Source organism: Phodopus roborovskii, unplaced genomic scaffold (genome assembly GCF_943737965.1).
Source record: "Phodopus roborovskii unplaced genomic scaffold, PHOROB, whole genome shotgun sequence".
Taxonomy (NCBI): Eukaryota; Metazoa; Chordata; class Mammalia; order Rodentia; family Cricetidae; genus Phodopus; species Phodopus roborovskii.
In genome coordinates, this window is record NW_026126588.1 from 19,819,656 (window position 1) to 19,842,441 (window position 22,786).

Consider the following 22,786-nt stretch of genomic DNA (forward strand, 5'->3'; position numbering starts at 1 on the left):
AATGAGAGGTGAGGCGGAGATTTGCTGGGGATTCTGGGAAAGTAAACTTTGTTTTTTGCTTGTGGTGGGAGGCCAGGCAGTCTGGAAAGCCCGTGCAAGTCTTGTGGGGTCACAGGAGGAGGAGGGTTGTATGTGGCTGAGAGCGGCGAGGAGGTCCGGAGCCTTGATGACGTGAGTAGTGCCAAACCACGGATTGATGCTGCGACAGGGCTGTTACTTCAAGGTGCAGAGCTTAGGTTGATGTCGCTATTTGTTTTCATTCTCTGTGTGCCTCGTCCGTCTGTCTCTGTGTGCGTCTTGCACACAGAGGTTGTATTTATTTGCTCCCCCTCTGTCCTCGCACGTGCGTGCATCTGTCTGTCTGTGCCTCTCTGCGTCTCTCTCTGTGTGTTCGCACACGGCGTGTGTCTGTCTGTGTCCTGTATCTCTGTCTGTCTGCATCTCTCTCTGTCTCTGTCTTGGAGAGGAGTTTGCACACGCTTCCAGGAGGCTGTATTTGTTTTCCTCCCTCCCTCTCTCTCTCTCTCTCTCTCTCTCTCTCTCTCTCTCTCTCTCCTCGCACGTGCGTGCGTCTGCCTGTCTGCGTCTCTCTCTGTCTCTGTGTCATGGGGAGGAGGTTTGCACACACTTCCAGGAGGTTGTGAGTTGCCTGACACGGGTCTGGGTATGGAACTCGGTTCCCCTAGAAGAGCATTAAGCACTCGTAACTACTAGACCTTTTTCTCTGGCCACCCCCCATTTTGTGTGTGCAAGATTGAAAACGAAGTGGGCGTGACGGAACTAAATGCCGGTCATCCTAGCACACGAGGCACACTTGAACCTGGGCTAGATCACGAGCCCCTATCTCAAACAACGCACACTCCAAACAGACCAAAAACCGAGAGAAAACCCCATAGCAGTGCCTTGAAAATAGTAAAATAAATGTTTTTTTCCTGGAAAATGATTTTATAAGTTCACATGTGAGCTATATTATTAGTATATAAACAATATTGAAATTTAAACATTTTGAAATTTCTTTAAAACCAAGTAAACCAAGAAACAAATCTTCCTAGTGTCTCTGGGAAATGGAAATTTTTTTCTAATATTTCAGTTGTATTAAAATTCACTTGTTATTGGCTAATGATACACAGTATTTTAGAGACATATAAGACACTAAACACATTTCTTATTATTATCTGTTTTTTGGTCAGCATTATTATTTGTTTGGGTTGTTATTTAAAAATCATCCAGGTACACTGGGAACTGGCTAGCAAACGTTGTTGCCAGAATCCTTCGAAGAGAGGCAGTTCTCAAATATGACCACAAGGTGGCGCCGCTATCAAAGCAAAGGCGGGCGCAGGTCCTTGCACCGGGCGCGCACCTGTCCTTACTTTGCGAGCTCCTCTGTGCCTTCATTGCGAACCCACATGCACTATGGTTCTTGCTAGCCTCTCGAGGATCGGGTCTTCTCACCCTCTTCCAGCTCCCAGCGCACATCCTGGCTCTTGCCTCTGCCTGGGATGCTTTTCTAGGAAAACTCACATTGTGCTTATAAATACAGCCACAGTTGGCCCCGGGCAAGTCATTAATCCTCCTGTCCCTCCGTGTCTTTGGGTGGGTTGGCTCAAAAGAGAAGGTCAATTAAGAACAAGGAATGGAAAGATGTCAGACGCACTGGGGAACTAAGGATGCTACAGTAGGAGTGTCCTGGCTTCAGAGAGAGGGAGGGAGGGAGGGAGGGAGGGAGAGAGAAAGAGAGAGAGAGAGAGAGAGAGAGAGAGAGAGAGAGAGAGAGAGAGAGAGAGAGAGAGACGCCTCCGGTTTCCTCCGCCAACAGCATCCCTGAGAAGGAGGGGGAGGAGGCTGCCCTGGGGAAGAGCAGTAGAATCAATCCGCTCAGAGTGGGGCCTGAACCCACCCCTGCCCCATGAAGCTGCACAGTGGGACATCTCTTGATTCCTTCCCATAGTGATGAATGTTGGCGTGAGAAAATGCACGTGCCTATTTCACCAAACTGGTAAATAACCCAAATTCACTATGAACGTCTAGTGGAGAATTATTTGGCCATAAAAGGAATGAAATTCTATCATATTCTTTATTATGGTTGAACTTTGAATCATCATGCTAAGGGAAATCATCCAGATCTTAAGGACAAACTGAATTTGACTCACATGGACTGTCTAGACCTGGGTAATTTGTAGTCAGATAACGGACTAGAAGGAGTAGGGTAATGTATACAGAATTTCTGTTGGAGCTGATGGAGGACTTTTGAAAACAGGAAAAAAAAAAACCCTTTAAAGTTTTCTCTTTCTACTTTGTCCTCTCAGAAGGTTACAAGTATATGTCTTAGTTTTCAAATATTAGAATACTTTCTTCCCTGTTATTAAAAAAAATGCCTTTATAGTATCACAAAGGTAGGTCTTATCATACCAAAGCCAGAAATTTCTTGAGGGGGTTCCGGGACAGGGTTTCTCTGTCCTGGGACTCACTGCGGGTGCTGGGAACTCAACAAGAGCAGAGTGCTCTTAACCACAGAGCCAGGTCTCCAGCCCATCCATCCACCCCCCCCCCCAGGGTCTCACTGTGCAGCCTTAGCTGATTAGGGCCGGATGAGATCCCCTGCCTCGGGATTGGTGGGATTAATCAGGCATACACTGCCACACCTGTCAACCCTCAACCGGTTCGTTTGATTTGCTGAGCTCTTCAGCTCTGAGATCCCTGTTTGGTTCATGTTTTTCAGAATACAAAATTTTATTACTGTTGTGTCTCCTTCATCAGAATGTATGCTTTTGTGGGGATGGCGGGTGGCTCAGTGGTTCCGAACACTGAACTGCTCTTCCAGAGGACCCAAGTTCAGCACCCCACATCATGTGATTCACAACTATCTGTAGTTCCATCTCAAGGTGTTCAGACACCTCTGGCAGTGCGCGAACACACGCACGCGCGCGCGCACACACACACACGTGTTGTGGGATATTAATTAGCTTAAGATGTGTTGATTTGTTTATGCTGTGGAATATTTGTTTAATGATCAAAGATGTGTTATGTTTGTTTGATTAAATAAAATTAACCTGGGGTCAGGAGGCTGAGTCAGCAAGTAGCTGACAGGATGTGGTAGGGAGGAGCCAGGTATGTAGCTAGGGTTCTTAAGTGGGGGCTGAGAAGGACACCGGTTTCTGGGGAGACTCGAGCTACAAGAGGAGGTTAGCGACTTGCTATTCAGGCTCTCTGAGAGCAGGATTTCACCTCCACCTTTGAATCCTGAGTTCTGTAGAGGGATAGAGGGTTAGGTAAAGTTCCCTTTAGCAGGATGGAGCTGGTGCCTGAGGGAACAGAGTTTCCCACCTGGCTACAGCCAGTGCAGCTGAACCAATCAGGACAGTGGTAGCTTAAGGGGCAGTGACTGTGTGTTTGTGTCTGTGTGTGAATGAGTGTGTAACGTGTGTCTGAGCGTGTCTGTGTGTGTGTAACATGTGCCTGAGCATGTGTGTGTGTGTGTCTGTTTGCATGTCTGTCAGTGTGTGAATGAGTATGTTAGCATGTGTGTGTGTCTGTTTGCATGTCTGTGTCAGTGTGTTAATATGTGTTAGCATGTGTGTCTGAGCATGTGTGTGGTTGCATGTCTGTGTCAGTGTGTGAATATGAGTGTGTTAGCATGTGTCTGAGCATGTGTGTGCTTGTTTGCATGTCTGTGTCTGTGTGAATATATATGTGTTAGCATGTGTGTCTGAGCATTTGTATGTCTCTTTCTGCATGTCTGTGTCAGTGTGTGAATATATATGTGTTAGCATGTCTGAGCATGTGTGTGTTATGTCTCTTTCTGCATGTCTGTGTCAGTGTGTGAATATATGCTCAGCGTGTGTCTGAGCATGTGTGTGTTATGTCTCTTTCTGCATGTCTGTGTCAGTGGTAGCTGCCTGGCAGGAGAGGCAGCGGTGGCCATGATCATCCTCGGGTCTCAGTGGCAGTTTCTGTCAGGCGAGGGGCCTCCATCAGAGCCAAGGAAAGGTCACGTGTCCCTTTAGGGCAGAGTGATGGACGTGGCTTTTCTTGCAGTTCTATCCGTTGTGGTGGGCACCCGTGGTGCTGCTCAAGGCCATCCCCCTACCCTGCCAGTAACCGGTGAGAGAGTGGTGTGGGGGAGGGGTGACCAGAGCTTGTGGCCCCAGCGCTGCCTGGGACCACAGGGTGTGCTGTTGGCATCCGGGCGAGCCCCATACCTCTGGATTTGAGAGCAGTGTCCTTCGGTGTCCCCCCCCCCCAGCCCCGTCCACTGCTGTGTGGGACACTCATGGGCTTGGTTCACACTGCTCTGCAGCTACCCCCAGGCCAGAGCAGGGGCCCAGTGCAATGCCTGGCTGTGCAGGTGTCTGATGCCCAGAGCCGCCCAGACTCAGGCAGTAGTGCCCTTGTCCAGATGGTTCCGGGGTATAGCATCTCTGGGGCCGCTGCACGATCTCAGGTTACCCTCGAAGAGGCCGAAAGCTTGAGTGCGGAAATGCCTGCAGCCATGCTGGAGGTCCCCTCACATGCCAGTAAGGATCAGGCATGACGCTGGCCTGCCCCTGGCTCCTGCAGAATGCACTCAGGCAGTGCCCTGGTCAGCCCAGGGTTCCATGAGTCCTCGTCTGCAGGCAGGTGCAAAGGACCCTTTAAAAGTCAGACCCCGCCCACTTGCGCTCTCTTTTGCGGTCCAGCTCTCCTTCCCCTCTTCCCGCTCCTGCTTTTGATTGGCCACCACTGCCCCCCCTTCTCGTCTCTCCTCCAATGCACTCCGGGTGGGCGCGGTGAGTCTCGTGATCGCGGTTCTGTGGCCATAGCCGCAGAAGAACACACCCTCCCTCCCTGGCTGTGGCCTGGGTGGCGATGCCAGGGTGTTTGTCCTCTTACTAGACTGTCCTCCTAGGTCCTCTCTGCCTGATTTCTATCCCTCCACCTCGAAGTGGCTCTCAGGTAGGAGGCGGGGCCCAGCACACCTGCCTCCTGCTGGAAATATCTGGAGAAACACCGCCAACAGCTGGAAACCCCGACGTTTCCTATACAAGTGTGTGCCGTTCCTCAAGTCGGCCAAGGACCATCTCATGGGTGAAAGGGGAACTTTAAAAAGGGTTTCTCCGTAGCTTTGGAGCCTGTCCTGGAACTAGTTTTGTAGACCAGGCTGGCCTCAAACTCCTCCTGCCTCCAAGTGCTGGGACTAAAGGCATTTGCCACCAACACCCAGCTTTTTTTTTTTTTTTTAATAGATTTTTGTTTTGTTTTTACTTATGTGTTCATTTGTATGATTGTATGTGCGTGTGTGATTGCATTGCATGTGTGATTGTTTGTACGTGTGTGATTGCATTACATGTGTGATTGCATTGCGTGTGTGATTGCATTGCGTGTGTGATTGTACTTGTGTGATTGCATTGCGTGTGTGATTGTGCGTGTGTATACGGCTGCAGGTAAAGAGTGTGGATCCTTGGAGCTGGAGTTACATGTGGTTGGGAGAGCTGTTGTTCTTTAGTTACAGTTATAGGAATAAAAGGTGGAGAGGGGGTGGGGGTGGTCCTGGGTGAGGGTCCCAAGTGAGCGGGGTCCCAAGGTAAGGGACCATGTGGGAGAGCATAGCAGGTCCCTCAGCAGGTGAGGGTGACGGAGGCGGAGGGAATAACAGGCCAGGCGGACAGAGCTTGAATGGGTTTATTTAGAAAGGGGAGTGAGGGAGAAGGGAAGGGACATAGAGGCACCGGGAACAGGAGAGGGGGGAGGGGTGGGGAGAGGAGGAGGAAGGGGGGGGAAGAGAGGGGGGAGAGAGAGAGCAAGGGAAAGTAAAAGAGATTGTAAGTGGGCGGGGTCTGACTTTTAAAGGGTCCTTTGCACCTGCCTGCAGACAGTAGTCATGGAACCCTGGGCTGACCAGAGCACTGCCTGAGTGCACTCTGCCAGGTGGGGGGGGGCAGGCCAGCGTCATGCCTGAGTCCTTACATCCCACCTTTACTTATTAAAAAGGTGGGGGTTGGGCGTGGCAGGTTGGGGAATAAGGACGTTGTGTTCTTAAGACTGCTTCCTGCTGACTTGGGGCGGTGATCGTCTTTGGGGGATCTGAGAAAGCTGGGGTGCTGCCACGTCCTGGTAGCTGGCTGTTTCATCGCAGTCCTGACTGTGTGGAGCTCTGGTGTCTTTGAGACCCGGCAAGATGTTGGCAGAGCAGAGGACAAGGTTAAGTTTAGAAAAAAGGTTTATTTCCTAGGTCCTGGTACTTGGGAGAATTGTAAGATGAGGGAGGGGTTTCCATGGCGAGGAAAGGAAGTCCTGGGGCTAGGGAGAGGTTGAATATTTATTTGGAGTGAATATGACCTGTTTGGATGGGTCCTATTCGGTTCCCTGGGACTTAACAAGAATCCTTTGAGTTTGTGAAAACGTAAATATTAGGCACGATTTGGCTGAAAGAATTAACATTTATACATCTTTAGTGCCCCGTCCCGCGGCACTAAATTCAAATCCACCATCAGAGGCTGGCCATGAGTGACGGTGACATTGGGGAAGGCGACATTCGCCTGATGCTCCCAGTTCCCACTTAGCTTAAACAAGCACCATTCCTCCCCCGGGTCAGTGGATTTGAACTGGAGACTCCGAGGGGAATCGAAGGGTAAGGGAGGAGAACAGCAAGTCCGTGTTCTGATCAGGCTGTCAAACTATTTTCTCAGGGCAGGCTTATATAGGACCACGGGCAGGATGTGAGCAGGGGTTTGCAAGTGGGCAGGATGAAAGGGTCAGTCGAAGGAATGCCCTGAACTCATCTTTAACTGGCTGTAAAAATGCAGCAGGAGGAATATCCTGAGCTATTTTTTAACTGGCTGGAAAGCTACAACAGGAAGACTATCCTAAGCTATTCTTTAACTGTTGTAAAACCGCAAGCCTGTATCTAGGAATACTCTGCTAAACATTCTGCTTGCTTACTTCTTAAGAGGCAATAATTTTCTATCTCAGAGGCCTGAGGTAGTGAGGATGGTCCTCAACACTTTTGCACAATGAAAAGCACCTTGATTACAGTTATGATCGTACAGTGGCATAGTATGGTGTTTAGTACTCGTCAGAATTGGATTAGTAGCTCATTAAAACTTTATTGATTAATGCTAAGAGTATAAACGATAGCAACCTCAAAATACCCATTTCTGCAATCTGTTAGCCCTTCCGTGTGTGTGAAGCTTAACCTGTGCGGAGAACTCTGGTCTTTCCTTGGTGTAAAGATTGCACGCTTTAAATTCATCCTCACTTTGCAAAGCGCACAAGATACACTGCCAGCAATCAAGACTGTGAGGCCAGGCCCCGGCTCATTGGCCCAGCTCTAGCTGTACAGGAAGGCTGTGTCCCTACGTGGCAACTCACAATGGTTTGGCTGGTTCTGGTGAACTTTGATCAAGGAAGGACAGACTCCCAACTACACTATAGGGTGGCTCACTGCACAGCACTGCCCATTGAAGGCTGGGTGATTTATTCACCGTGTAGCTGGCCTCAGAACACTTGTTCAGCAGCTGCTACCTAGCAAAAGTAGTAAAATTCCAGGCGTGCACTTTCAGGGTCAGGAAGGGGCTCCAGGGACATTAGATTAGGCTGATATGGCATGGTGTGCTGACACTTGCCCTTTCTGGGGAAAGATTTAATCTTGGAAAAGGGCCAACCATTTATTAGGTGCCTACAAACCTTTCTTTTGCATCTTCTAGACTCTGCAAGTCTTTTCTACAGTTGGTCCTGGGCCTGTTTACAGATGGCATGTGCTGGCATTCCTACACGGTGCTGCCTTCCATCCAGCCAGGTTTTGTGGCTGCAATGCTGACCGTTTTCTATCTTGGTGGGTAAATGGCTCCTTCTAACCGCCCCTCCCCTTCTCCCCAGGACAGGATGCAACCCTGGGCATTCCTGCAGGTGGCCTAAGGCCCTTCCTGAGACCAGCTTCTCCCTTCTGCCCGCTTCTCTTGTGGCATACACCGGTGTATGTACAGAATGTATGCCTGTGTTCCGGGGGGTCTGTCGGGCACGTTTCTTCATAGTCCACTTAATTTGCTAAGGCAGATTTCTCCCAAACCTGGAACTCATCGAGTAGCGAGTGCAGCTGGCCCTGGGGTTTAGTGTCTCTGCCTCCAAGCAGGGGATGCAGGTGGCTACCACACCGGCGTTTATGTGGGTTGTGGAAATCCTGGGGACCTGAACTCACTGCTTTGTTTCCTCAGCCACCCCCCAGCCCCAGCCTCTTTCCTTGTTCCTGTAGCCACAGGGTTCCTCTCATTAAACTGTCAGAGTGTGTAGCGGTGAGCTTTGCAGGAGGTCCTGTTTTAGAAGTGTGGCTGGAGAGAATGTGATCACTGATCCACTCAGCCAGGAAGAGGCTGAGTGCAAAAATGGAGATCCCCAAGGCTTCAGAAGCAGCTCACCAAGAATGGTCAAGGGTTTCGGCTTCTTTTTTCTTTAAGCTGTTGTTTTGGTTAGAGGTGGAGGAGGACATGCCTCTCCCTGGATGAATCCAAATAGGCTTCCAGGCAATTTCCTATCAGGGATCCTGTGGTCAGCGGCGGGTGGTGGGGGGGAAATTTTGGCTGTAGCCAGCCGTGAGAAGGAAGATAATGCTTTTAACCTATCAACCCCAGAGTGCCAGGCAATGACACCATGGCCCACCATGGTGTGAAATGCATCCTAAAAAAACAGAACAGAACAGTTCGAGGCTTTTGAAAAAAGCATCATTTATTTCAAAGTACAACACAAAGTTGTATTTACGAAATACACAATCTTGTAATGTCAAGACTTGGCTGTGTGCATTTCAGTTCATCTTTAAAATAAATTCAGGTATACAAATGGTACATACCTCAAGTACAAACAGCGCGTCAGAGCGTGCGGCCTCCGCTGGGTGCTTGGCATCCAGCCACTGTTCTTAGGCTGGCTTACGTCTCTATAATCTGCTTTTAAACCAAGATAGCCTTACTTTAAAAAAATACTCTGTATTTTCAGCACAAAGTCCTCATACATTTTTAAAATTAGATCTTGGCGCATAATATTGTGAAATTATTAAAAACCAAACTTGGTAATTTAGTAAAATTGTCACATGCCAGGACTTGTCAATCAACTCAAATTACTCCCTTAACTGTAACGCCAGATTTGTGTTTACAGATAAAGAAGCCGGGGAAGACAGGTGGGAATAGGGTGAGTGAAGATCTCAGATGGACAGGTCATAGCAGGTCGTGGCCGAGTCCAGACTTTTGTCTACAAGCACAACAGCAAATCTCAGAGTATCATAATTGCAAGAAAGATCTGAAAGAAGCGAGTGGAACAAGCCTGCCCTACAAAGAGGGGGGAGGGAGCAACAGCAGTAAGGGCCTTCGGAAGGCCTCAGCCTGGCGTAGCATGATCTAGACGAGGGGCCCGCTTTTGTTTTCTTTTTGTTTTTTCTTTTTGCTTAATTTTAATTTTCATGAGGGAAGTGCGAATTGGACCAAGGGTCAGAGCTTCTTCTTCCGATTGTGGGACTCCATATCCGCCAGGGGTTGTAGGTCTGTCCCAAGTCGTCAGCTGGACCAGAGGCGGAAGGAGCGTGGGCAGTGGTGGAGTTTTCCGAGCCCACGAGGCCGATGCTTGACAGGGTATTTGATGGAGTGGTGAACGGAAGGGCACTGTTGAGGTTGCTGGACCAGATGGAGCTGCTGAACGGAGTGGTGGTGGACCACAGGCCACTGGTGTTGCCAAGGATAGACTGTGACCAAACAAACACCCAACAGTTAGCAAGAAGGGGCCCAGCGGGCGGGGGGGGGCGGCTAGGGTCATACATGAAGATGTACACAAATGGCCAGAGACTCCTCTCATCTGTATCTCTGTTAAAGCATAGCCCCTGTATTTAGCCACAGCGGTGGGCCCAGCACAGCCAGCCTGCTTTTTGCGCACGGGTGTCCCTGCGACACAGGTGCCTGTGTGGGTCTTGCATCAAGGTGCAAAGCTAAACAAGTCACGTGGGAAAGTGGCCTGGAAGCCCCGGGAATAGACGACCACCTGGTGTGTAGAGAATTTACTGGCCGACTTTTCAGAACGGGTAAGGTGCCAATGTCAGAGTTATTACCAAGGACGACAGGCTCTGGCCTAACAGCCAAACCTACGAAGCTAACGCATCCCTCTCTACCGTGCATGTGGGTTTAGGGTTTTCTGAGGCAAAGTTGCAGTTAATTATGTGGGAGCATCTTAGCAGAAAATGTATAGAGAAGCTTAAAGGTAAGTGCTTCTCAAAACAAAGATGTGCCACCTCCCAGCTGGGCACGGGAGGGAGGGCCAGGCCACTTGAGCCTCAGATGGCTCTAGAGCACCGGGAGGGAGGCCGAGGCCCGAACCCAGCGTCCTGATTAGCGGTTGTGAAGGACACAGTGGGCAGGGACCAACATGAGCCTCAGGAGGAGAGCCCTGAAAACAGGCCTTTCCTCTTCCCGGTGCTCTCCGCTGTTGCCTATGACAGTCTTAAGTGATGGCTAATGATGGGGGACGGGGCTTGAACACTCACAGTGGCCGCATGGGCTGGTGGGCTGGAACTGGCTGGCCAGGAAGGGCTGGGGTCTGTGGCCGGAGAGTCCCAAAGGTAGGAGGGGCTGCTGCTGAGCTCATCCCAGCTTCTCTCGGATGACTGACTGCAGGGTCTGGGCAGCCCCAGTTTGCTGAAAACTGCTGGGACAGGAGACAGTTGTCGAGGCATCAGTAACACAACACACTTCACTGCCACGCATTTTGTGCTGGCCTGGGATGCTCCCAAGGACTCAGGCACATGGCACTGTCTGAACACGTAACTATCACAAGATGACAGCAGGCTGTAACTGTCCATCACTGACCTGTGGCTAATGCAAACTCTCACTGTCTGGTAGGTAGGCGTAGACTTCAGGCCAGAGCAGCTCTTAGACGCCCTTAGTTAGCTATGTGCTGTGGGCACCATGTCCTATGCCCTCAGCAGGGCTAGCAGGGAGGTCCCTTCCACTTGGCTGCTGTGTTCCCAGAACCCTCTGTGACTGCAGCAAAGCATAGCCTGCACCCTGAGACCTGCAGAGCTGGGCAGCAGCTGATGCAAATGCAAGGACATCCCGCCTAGATGGCAGCCATGCCTCCTCTACGGGTCACTAACGCGTCAAACACACTGCCCCGTCTACAGGCTCCCCCTTACAGGCACCGGGTAAGTACTCACCGCCTGTTAGATTAAAAGAGTTCCCGAAGGCTGAGAAGGAATTGAGGGGGGTGAAGTCAGGGCTGCTTGCATTGCTGAGAGGGCTCCACAGACCCGAGCTGAGCGCATGGGGAAACAGAAAGGGACGAGGTTAGTGAGGCAGACCCACACAGCTTCCCGAGGCTGCTCCCACGGAGGTTCAGCTACGGAAGACAAAGGGGACCTCCAAAGCGGTGCCACAGGCGACTAGGAAAGGCGCCCACCTGACCACGGACTCTCAACCTCTCGTGGCTGAAGGGCGGGCCACATACCTGTCTGAGCCCTCGCTGTCAACAGGAATGTGTGAAATGCCAAGGCTGCTGGAAAAATCCGATTTGTTTGAAGAAGTTTTAGCAAAGCCATTCCCTCCTGCAACAAGGACTCTGCATCAGTGCTAGGCAGAGCCGGACCGAGCCCACCTTTAGCAAAGCCATTCCCTCCTGCAACAAGGGCTCTGCATCAGTGCTAGGCAGAGCCGGACCGAGCCCACCCGTGAAGCCCTGCTCAGCTGTGGCAGGCCGTGGGAGCAGGCCACTCACCTGGGCTCTTGTCATAGCCCGCGGTGACTGCGGCGAAGGTGGGGTTGCCGTTCTTGCCCGGGAGAGAGGCTGCCTTTGTCAGCTTGCTTTTGCTTCCAGTGAGCTGCTTTGCTTTTGAGTCACTTGAGCAAGAAGGGAAGAGAGCTGTCCCTCAGTGCCGGTGTCTACAGCCCACGAGCACCAGAGCCAGGGGGACAGCCCAGGGTGGCTCAGATCCCAGCTAACCCTGTCAAAGGGTTCTGGGGCCCAAGACAACTTAATCACGCAGAAATTGAGGGGTTTCTAGAAAAGCTAGCAAAGGGACCCGGAGCAGGTGGAGATCACATCACAGAATCTGCAGGAGGCCACTCAGCTAACGGTGGTGCTGACAGCAGGACAGGTCCAGCCTGCTCAGGCCCCACGGACAACTCTGGAAGCCCGTAGTGCTGAGGCAGTGCGGCCAGGCGAGGTCACCTGACAGCAGTGACCCAGCCTTGTGGCTGCCGAAGCACTCAGATGGTGTCCTCACCCTGTGTCCGCAGTGTCAGCAGGTAGCTGCTGGGCTGCGGTCAGCTCCTGGATGAGAACACGCCGCTACCATACTTAGACTCATAGGATCGCTGCTGGGGTCGGGTACCGGTAACAGGGCATAGCTGACCCCAGCTAACGGACCCAATGATGGAAGAACGGGGTCTGCCAGGCTGTGTGTCATAGTGACACTCAGGCTCTGTCAGGTGTGAGCAGTGCACCTACCCGCTGGGGCTGTTGACGATGCTGCTGTAGCTGCCACGGGCTGTGAATGGGCAGGGGGCCGCGGGCGGAGATGGAGAGGCCGGTGTTGGTGAGGTCTGGCGTTGTTTTAGGAAAATGTCTGCATTCAGGGTTTGTAGAGACAGTTTATAAAGGCTGTCGGTAGCTGGCAATGAAACAGAAGGTCCCATTAACGAAGACATTTTGATCCTGACTCCAAAATCAGTTATTCTGGACATTGTAACAATGTGAAATTCAAGTACTCCTATGAAGAAAACAGACTGACACCCTTACACATCCCATTTAAAGGTTTTACAGAGGAGGAGATGGAATCTCCATGCCCTTGGGCTCCCAGGGCGCGAACCGCCTGCTGCACGGGCGCAGGCCAGGGAGGGTAGGTGCCCGGTTCTCTGCCCCCTCATCCCCCACCCACGAGCAACTGAAGCTACTGCCTGGGACCTGAGGGAGGCTGTGCCTTGTTGCAGGGTCCCTTATCGGCCCCAGTGTGCTGAAGGCGCAGCTGTGGCCTCTAAGAGGGCTCCGCCCGCTCTGCACCCCACCCCACAGCCTCTAGTGTCCCCAGGCCAGTGGAATGGACACCTTTCTCGTTCCTCAGCCTGCCCACCCTCACTCTTGACCGCGACGGGGCCGACCTCGCTGTAGTGACTGCTGTTGCCCATGCCCAGTGTGTGTGAAACTTCTTGCCAGAGTTGTTCAGAGTCCAGTGTGCTCGTCACCACTTTGCTGGTGAAGGGCAACTGTACAGGTGCACACATGTCCCCTGTTCACGTGTGCGGCACCTTCTCCGACCCTCCCTGGTCAAAGGCCAGCACTGGGCGTAGGCCGTGCTCTCGTACGGCATGGCTGGGGAGGAAGTGTACCCCAGAGGTCATGTGCCGGAGGCCTGATTCACAGCAGTGTACAATGTGAGGGCTGCCAGGACAGACTACGAGGAGCACTCTCTGCTTCCGAGCTGCCAAGAGCCGAGCACCCTTCCATCATCTTCTCTGCTTTGCTATGGGGCAGTAGGGCTGACCAGTGTGTGGTAGCAGAAAAGCTCACTAGCACCCTCTGCTGGCTTGTCCTCCGCTGAGCGCTGTCCTGGGGGAGCTGTGTGGACTGCATAGCACCTTTGGATGGTCACTCTCCTCTTAGTCGGGGGAGGGTGTGGTGACACCAGCCCCTGAGAGCAAAGAACACTACTATGAATGCTCTGCTGTATGTAAATCTCCAACAGTGTTCCTTGCCCCTGGCCAGACAGATGCACTCTGGGCGCTTGCTGGCTAGGTGAGGTTGGCTATAGTAAGTCAGCTACGTGGTCTCTTCTGGAAACACTATCCCCAGCCTGTAGCACGTGGAGCTTGGGTAGCCTAAGGGACACAGTGGCTTCTAAACCCGTACTTACAGCTGCTGGGCTTGTGGACGGGCACAGCATCCCACTCTGGTGGAGGAGAGTCTTTTTCGCCCTCTGAGCTACTGGTATTCCCTAGTTCTTGACTGCTGGGAAGGAATTTTGAGAGAGCCACTGGCCTGGTGTCCACTAACTTATTTGTACCTGCACACAATTCAGAAAGGAAAGTTAATGGGGGGGTTTCTTTTGGCAGTCTACTTCAAGAACCTTCAACATGGCCTGGCCTTCTCAATATTACTAGCAGCTACTGACTGAGTACCGGCCACCGACAGTCATGAATACAGTGAATCATGGAAACGTCTGTGATCAACGGGACACCACCTTTTGTCTTCTGGGAATTTCGTGATTTGGATCCACTTGTTAGTGTAGCTGGAAGCGGGATCTTGGCTGGGAGATTTCTACGCTGTTTGTTTTCCAGTGAGGGAGTATATGGTAGTTCCAAGGAACTGAAAGACAAGGATGCGGACACATTTTTATGCTGCTGTTTGGAGCAAGGGTGTATGTCATTAAGAGCACAACTGCATGCCTTACCGCTAGGGTTTCCTGAGGCGCCGCTTGCCCACTTCTGCACTTGGGACTCAGTGCTTTTGGGCACAGAGATGGGAAGCATTTTTCTTCATTGTGTTCTTGAGTATGCTTCCTGTCTGTGACCCCAGCACATCCCTTCCACCCTACCCTGCGTGGCCTTCAAGTTCTTTCCGTCTCATCTAGATTCCACTCTCGCCCCGTTCCCATTTCTAGGATGCTGACAATTTCTGTTAGGTTTTACACACAGTTCAAAGGTTAGAATCGCTCCATCTTCCCAGACCCAGCACTCATGGCAAACCAGGAAAATAAAGAAGGCAAAGTGTGACTTCACACAAGAACACATACAGTTTAAAGAAACTTGTTCGGAATATATTTATAAGGGACTGGGTTCAAAGGACATTAGTTTTCACGTATCCATATATTTTCTTTTTTTGCCAGAGGGTCCTGGCTGTCCTTCAACTCTACCTCTGTCTCCCAAGTGCTGGAATGTCAGGAGTGTGGCACCATGCCAGGCTCCATAAGTATTTCTGAAATCAGTGAAAGAGATGTTCAAACCAGACAGTCTCTGTTAGCCCACATAAATTTTAAGTAGTATAACAAACTGGGACAAAAACAAAACAAAAACTTCAACACTACCATTTATGGGCAAGACTACAAATACCAGAGTGTTACACAAACTTCTGCCTGTCTTCCACTTCTGGCTGACATAGTTATTTTTAAATTTCACATTCTAAAAATGGCAGAGACTCTAAAGGCATAGACACCTACCCCTGGTGGACGATGGGTGGGTTATATTTGGGCATGTCATCTATAACTGTGGGGGTGTCTATTTTACAAAGCCTAATTCTGCCACTGCAAAATTAATTGGCTCTTAAGAGAAAAGGGTGCCAAACTATTTTAATTTTTGCTAATTCAATATTCCTAAATTAAACCAGACTAAGGCTTTTGGAATAAATGAAGTGATTCCATCTACAAGGGTGAGAAAGAAAGGCAATTCAGATTTAAAGTTTTCAAGACTGAGTGTGATAATGGTCAACTTCTTTGGAAAAAAATCAGTACACAATGCAGTTAGTGTAGTTCAGGCATCAGGACTGGTGAAGGGCAAAGCTGGTAACAGCCGTTAGACAGCAGTAGCGCACACCTGAAGTAGCTCATAAATGTAAGGCTCAGACTAACAACATACACCTTCCCTCTTTCACACTTCTCTCTGCTGCTCTGTCAGCTCCCACGATGGTAACACCGAAATCGTTATCAGGTCGATGCTAACCCAGTTTAATAAGAATATGAGTAAGTCTGAGTCAACAACTCAGCAGGTCACACATTAATTTGTTGGGAAACAGTCCACAGAAAGCCCCCTGCAAGTTGTGCCTGAACCCTGCCCTTTGGGTACAGTTCTTCTTCCACAGTCAGGCTGGCTCATCCCCACAACTGATATCATCCTTGAATCCCACTGCCTGCCTGGCTTAGGGACACAGCAGAGCCTGGGAATAAATTAAACCAAACTCCCACAACAGATTGCTAACCCTGTCCTCTACACACCTGCCATCAGAAGCAGGTGGATGTCCTGAACCCAAGGAGCAGAGGCAGTCCTCTGCTTCTGCCACCCAGACCCCTTAGGAAGTGACTAGAAGCGATGCCTGGCCCCAGTGCCACCCTGTGACACTCCCTGAGATTCGGTACTCACCTGCCTTTCACATCTGTTGGGACTTCTTTCTTAACATTTAAAAGCTTTTTGCTTTTTTGCTTCACTTGAGACATTTCGCTTTCGTGCTTTTCGGGCATGGCTTGTTTTCCCTTTTGCTTTTCTGTATCCTGTAAAAGATGCTCAAAAGGATTAATAAAATGCCTGAAAATGGTTTTTATTTGAGATGAAGATACAAACCCTAAGGTAACAGCTATACACATCAAATACATACAAACAAAAACGCCCCCTTCTTCAGACAGAGCCTCACTGTGCAGCTGCTTGTCGGCCTGGAACTTCCTATGTAGACCAGGCTTGGCCTTGAGCCTGACATTCATCTGTGCTTTCTGAGTGCTAGGATTGAAGGTTTAAACTACCACACCTGTCCACCTAAAACTTCTTTCTTGAAATCTGTTGTAGCCATCAATTTCCCAGCTGTTTTTAACTTAGTATGATCACATTTGATGAGTCTGAATGATGAAGGTTATTTAGTTTTACATGCACGTCCCAACAAGAAGGGTTCTACATCACTCAGACCCAGAGCACCTTGGCTGATGGGTAAGGCACACCCAGCAAAGTGGTCAGCCATGGGTGTGGGGGTCAAGCTTGGGAGAAACAAACCACTACCTGTCCAGCCTCACAGTGTGGTTAACAGGCAGCCTAAAGTTAGCAGGCCAGTTCACTTAGCTGTTGAAAGTAAATAAACAAGTAAGTGGTCACGCAGGTCACCCTCATCCCTATCCTATGCCCTCAGGGACTATTTAGACTCATTCAAGTACTTCCTGAATCCATGATTAGTCCACAGGGCAAGAACTCTCCTGAAGGTTGGTTGTGAGCCTTGTCCTGTAACAGAGGAGGCGCCTCTCCAGCCCAAGAGCTCCCTAAGAAAACGGCAAGGCCTTCTTTCTGTTCAGCAGTGCTACCCAAGCGTCTGGCACCTAGGATTGAACAGGGATGCCATGAGATGGACAATCCCCACACACAGGCCAGTCGTTAAGGAATACAGTCCATGGCGTCTGCACACGAGTGCTGGGTAGTAGGAATGCAGTCTGTCTAAGGGTGGACTAAGAGGCATGGGACTTGAAAGGGTGAGCTCCAAGCCTTGCCGGTGAGGAAGCAAATACTACAGATGTGGATACAGAAGACATGAACAAGCGAGGTGGGAAGGTGGTGGCTGAGTTAGCCAGAGAAGAGGCTGCGAAGTTCCGCGATGATAATGCTTTCCAAATGCTGATGCTGCTGGGACTCCACTCAAGGCTAGAAGGACCCTGCTTCTCTGGCTAAGACAGGAACCAAGTCCAATGCTCCAGTACAACTTACACATTGTATGGAAGTAGACGGAGCACCAGGCCAACGGCAGAGAAATGCAAAGGAACGGGGGACACGTGTGGGACATTACTTGTATGTCTGATGTGACACATTAAATCACCCAGTGGACATACGGGGCCTGCTTATGAATGGATTCCGTAGACCACCAGATGGAAACCAGAAGCCAAATTCCGGCCCGCAGCATTAAGTGCCGCACAGACCATCTCAGATCTGAATGTACTCGCCTAAAACGGAAAATGCCAAAGTAGAGACAGAGCCCTCCTTCTGCACAGCATTTACAACTCACACAGCTGGACACGTGCACAGCTGGGGCGGGCCTAGTGTTCAATCACCTCAGCTGCTGCCTCAAAGGACGGGACACGCTCCTCTCTTGCTGACGTGTCCTGGGCTGGGCTCTGGTTCCAGATGACCACTAAGGAGTCAGTGTTGGCCCCGCCTGGGGCGTGAGCGGTTACAGAAACCCTGTTTCCAGCGTGACTATACAACCGAACGGGTTCAGTTCTTCCCTCTCTGTGATGTTTGAAGCCAGGAACAGATTTCATGAAGTGCCATGGTTACTTTCCTGGCTGCTCCCTAACTCTTTAGCAATGTGTGGGTTTCTAGCTAACCCTTTCAAATGCGCTTTCCCTGGAGAAATGATGTCATCAGATCCCAGAGCTGGGGTGCTTTCTGCAGGGAGAAGGATGTAGGCGTGCTTGAAAACACCTGGGATACATGCTTAGTAGTAATGGCAGGGCACATGAGACATTAATTTGTACTGAGCTAGGTGAGCTAGGTCTGAGATCCCCACATACCTCCCTGAGGAGTGGCTCTGTGTCGGGGTTGGAGGTCTCTGTGGTGGTGGAGGAGCTGTCATCATCGGCCAGGGTGTCCTTTAGCTCATCCTCCTGGGGCCTTCCCTTTCCCCTCTTCTCCTCTTGCTTCTTTGGAGGCTTAGCCTTGCGTTGCTGAAGAGATTTCCCTTTCCCTGGGATGAAACATCAGAGTTAAAAGACAGCTTGATCCAAACAGCTTCAAACCCAAAGCCAAACTTGTAGTTTTTCCTTCTTGACTTAAAGCTATCCACATCGGGGTTGGCTTTGTGGGGAGGTTGTTTTAAAAAGTCGACTTCCTTGAGACACAGCTGATGTGCACTGGAATCCACTGTCTGACAGGTACAGTTTGGGAGTGCGTATAGACTCAGCAGATCTGGGAACTCTGAAAACAATCTTCAAAGTGAGAGGCAGAGAGCCTCTGGAATGTGGGGAGCTGGAACCTCAGTGGCAAAACACACGCAGTTGGCTGTGCCTCACCTGGAGAGGCTAAAACCCAGGCAGCAGCGCCATGATAGCTGGGTTCCACCTTGCCTTTCATTTGTTTGCAGGGGACAGAGTGAGGAGCCACAGAAAGCCCTTAGGACAGCAGTGGCACCGGCTATGTATGGAGTAAAACAGAAAGGTTAGTATTTTAAATGATCTGGATGCTGCTAGGAGCAACTATAACATTTTCAGCCATGTTCTAAGACCCTTGTTTCATGGGGCTGACACTCTACACAGAAATCTCCAGCTTCTAGCACTGCAGCCAGACCCAGTTAGAGCTGCAGAAGCCACATTTTAAAGCAGCCTCTATGAGGCATCATTTCTAAACACACTAGTGTAAACAGTGACTGCACACTTATCTCAAACAAGGCCCCTGCTCCCTGGTCACCCCGGAGATGAAAATCTTGGCATCTATAACAGGGGTTGGCAAACTAGGTGTGTGTGCTAAATCTGAATTATGGTTGTTTTATATGGCTTGAGAGTGGAGAATAACTTATCTTTTGAAATGGTTAGGAAAACAAACAAATCTTGTGCCCACTAAGCCACACTCCCAGCCTCATATCGCCTGTTAACTCCTGTCTCCAGTGCCTCGTGGTTTTGTAAAGGCTTACGGCAATCCCCTCACTTCAAAGCCAACGCTGTGTTACTCCTCTCTAAAACATGTTTTCTGGATCCTCCTAACCATGCTGCTAGCAATACCATACCTTTGGCATCTCACTCTTCGGGATTCATGGAGAGCCACACTGCTGTGACAGGCCTGACCATGCTGTCTTCTGGAGGAACGGGGAAGGCTTTGGGGCTCTGGACTAAGACAGCAGTTGAATGTTACAGGTGTGGCTCAATGGGCCATTCTAGCTGGAGTAGTGCTGGGAGCAAACTCAAGAGGCTTCACAGGGAAAGAATCTTAAGACCAATCTTGCGGTATTTTGGCATACAGAATGGATGCTTTTTGCCTAAGAACTGCCTGAGACTGAACAGAAGAGCTTGGGACTAATTCTGTTGGCAGAGGTTCCCAGATAGCCTAGTACTGCCTTTCTCAGTTACTAGTGACCACTCTTCTGCAGATCTACAGTGAAAAAGAGCAAGCAGGCAAAAGAAAATCACAATGTTCAACTTGAGGGAAAAGAGAGCTCTAGTACATTTAATGCGGGAGCCAAGTCCAGTGCTCAAAAAGATAAAAAATTTAATAGCTGACTGCAAAATAGAATAAAAGGGAATCGATACCCTTGGGGCAAGGCCCCCATCCAGCTCATCCTTCACTTTGTTCAAGGAAAATGTCCCTTGGATCTTAGACCTTTTCTGGTCCCCCAAAAAAAATCAACAAATCAAAGCTCATGCAAACATAATTCAAGGAGGCGGCAGGTTCCATCCCAAACAGACAGCAGAGCAGCTCCCACCAGGTGGTCCTGGCTTTAGAATAAAAGGCCTGGACGGCATTAGAGACCCAAGATGCTGGATGACAGCCGGAAGATGCCTGCCAAAGAGGGCTGCATGGGAAGTGCGAGCAACCTCCAAGGGAGAAAGTTGTCTTCAGCAAGCTGAAGGGCCGAGCCACGTGAGCCCTTTGGCATGGGACACAGCTATAGTTTGCCCAGCTGGGTTTTGGTCTTGCTTTGGTCTAGTATTTCCTTACTCAGCTCCCTTCCCTCCCTTCTGGGCCCTATAGGACCAGCTTCTTAGATTTCCTAAACTGTCATCTCGTTTGCACCCCTTTCCTAGTTAGGGACGAGTTGTACAGTGTGTAGCCTTGCTGGCCCCAAGCTTCTGACAACCTTCACACCTCTGCCTCACTAGTACTGGGATTACAGACGTGCCACCACACACAACTAAAATCCCATTTTTCAGTTAAAAGGAAGATAGATGGTTTTGGTTTTAGGCCCATTTTCAAAATCGTTTTTAGCAATGATCATTGCAGTTATTTATCACGGGCAGTCAAAAGGGTAACAGGATATGCCATCTAACAGGTTTCTGATTTGGAGAAGCAAACAGAGCACACAGCTCTATCTTAGCACAACTGGTTGGCTTGCCCTGTGACACAGAAAACCCATTGCTTCACCCAGGAAATGGTCAGGAGCTACCAAATCCATGCCACAGTGGCTGCTTACGCTCCTTGATAGTGCCTGCTCCCTTATACGCTTGTCCTTCTGACGGGGAGGGGGGGGGGAGGGTTACCTTTGCCTTTTGACAGTGGTGATGGAGGCTGCTCTGTGAACACATCTAAGGGCGGGCAGTCGTGATGGTCAAAGTCTTTGTCCATGGCTTCTATGAGACTGGTGATGTCTGAGTCCTCCGAGCTGTGCCGCGTGTTGCTGGCTCGCTCTGGGTGGGCAGTGTGTGTGAGGGGGGCAGGAGACAGCCTTTCGGGGGGTGGCCCCTGGTGTGCAGGCATTGGTGGTGGAGGCTGTGAGTGCTGCTCCAGCGGGCTGTGGCCATGGTGCTGGCTGCTGTGCTGGCTCTGCTTTGCCCCTTTGGACTTTCTGCTGGCTGTGTGACTCTGGGGCCCTGCGTTTGCCTCTAAGACTAGGGGACTGGTTTTACTCGTAGGCTGTGAGGCGGCTGCTTGTGCAGAAGTCCTGTTTGGCATGCTTGAACTGTTTTTGGTTCTGACGCTGTCCACGTCAGCTGAGTGTTTGCTGCCGTGGCTGCCGTGTGGGTGTACTGGTGCACCACACTGCCTGTGGCTCCCCGTGGCAGGCCTGGACGATGAGCTGCCATAGAAACCCCTACCATGACTGTGTTCGCAGCCGAGCGTGTTCAAGCTGAAAAATGGATCAATTGGAAATCAGTAAGCAGCAACTTCCAATCTAACACTAAGAAAAAAATTCCATCAGTATATCCATCACAAAGAGAAACGGTCTTCTACAGTTCATCCCCTCTGGAAACTATAAACCAGGCTAGTGGTCTAACTCCTAACTAAGCAGATTCTGTCCCTGATGAGAAATCTTGTATGAGTTCTCAGTAACTGAGCTGCCGATATAAGGTTAGAATTGGAAACTGTTTTAACCCTGAGTGAAGACACATCTCCATTTCTTGTAATTACATCAGCCAAGTCTATGTGTACTAGAGAATGGATTCGCAGCATGTGCACATACTTTCCTTCAGATGAAATACCAGCGATCCTCCTGAGATCAAATGGCCTTCCCACATCAAAGGGTGGGTTGGAGGCTTCAAAGGACAGTCGCCTTCGAAATGGCTCCCAAATTCCTTGAGCTTCCAAATAGGCGGTTCCAATGACCAGGAGAAACAGTGCACTGTGGAGCACAGAGGGAGGAGTAAGCATTCTCTGCCAGAACAAGACTAATATTTGGCTATTACATTTTTTTGGGGGGGTTGACTACAATAAAACTAGACATGCCTGTAATACATTTTTTAAAAAGAGAAGACAAAAATAAAGCATTATACATCAAACAAAGTCTGTATACCAATTTAATTTTTAATTCGCTTATGCGTTTTATGGTGGGTCAGGGTTTTGGTTTCATGTGTGTTGGTGTTCTAGGTGTAGAACCAGCGGACGCCAGAAGAGGGCATTAGATCTAGAGCTGGAGTTACAGACGGTTGTGAGCTGCCATGCAGGTGCTGGGAATTGAACTCAGGCCCTGTGGAAGTAGTATTCTTTAACCACTAAGCCCTCCCAGCCTCTGCACACCAACTTTAAAAGTCACGAGTTTACCCCACAAGTTTCGTGTGACGCCACCTGCAGCCTAGGTTTTCCTTACCAAGAGCAACTGGATGGAGGGTCAACCCTCTTTCCCTTAAGGATGTGTAAGGGAGCTATAAACTACAGATGTAATTCGATTCTCTGAAATACACTTTAAAAATAGCAAAAAGATAAGGATGCAAAGGCCTTCAAAAACATTTCTACTCTGTTTTATGTTGCTTAGGCACACAACTTCCTTACGAATCAGCATAGCCGTTATTTGTTAAAGGAAGGAGTGTTAAAGGTAATAGGACTTCTTTATTGTACAATGCTACCCAAGAATGGTTCAGTTGTAACTGTCCCACCAGTATACAAGCTTGACCAAATCAGGGGTGTCTGTCGAGAAAAGCGCGAGGCAGAGTGGGTACTGAGAGAGAGGGGCAATCTTGAAGGGA

At 50.0% G+C, this 22,786-nt stretch overlaps 1 protein-coding gene across 1 annotated transcript in view; it reads right to left on the reverse strand.

The window, feature by feature from the left end:
* Positions 1-8,676: 8,676 nt before the first annotated feature.
* Tmem131 (transmembrane protein 131) overlaps positions 8,677-22,786 on the reverse strand; it is a 125,648-nt gene continuing 111,538 nt past the window's right edge. Inside the window, exons 30-41 of the mRNA XM_051204542.1 lie at positions 21,787-21,945; positions 20,867-21,453; positions 18,191-18,363; positions 16,071-16,198; positions 14,180-14,304; positions 13,853-14,002; positions 12,451-12,613; positions 11,719-11,840; positions 11,452-11,548; positions 11,162-11,259; positions 10,493-10,650; positions 8,677-9,700 (exon numbers count right to left, since the gene is read on the reverse strand). Coding sequence (XP_051060499.1) covers positions 9,413-9,700; positions 10,493-10,650; positions 11,162-11,259; positions 11,452-11,548; positions 11,719-11,840; positions 12,451-12,613; positions 13,853-14,002; positions 14,180-14,304; positions 16,071-16,198; positions 18,191-18,363; positions 20,867-21,453; positions 21,787-21,945 — 2,248 coding nt within the window. The 3' untranslated portion in view covers positions 8,677-9,412. The remainder of the gene's footprint in view (positions 9,701-10,492; positions 10,651-11,161; positions 11,260-11,451; positions 11,549-11,718; positions 11,841-12,450; positions 12,614-13,852; positions 14,003-14,179; positions 14,305-16,070; positions 16,199-18,190; positions 18,364-20,866; positions 21,454-21,786; positions 21,946-22,786) is intronic.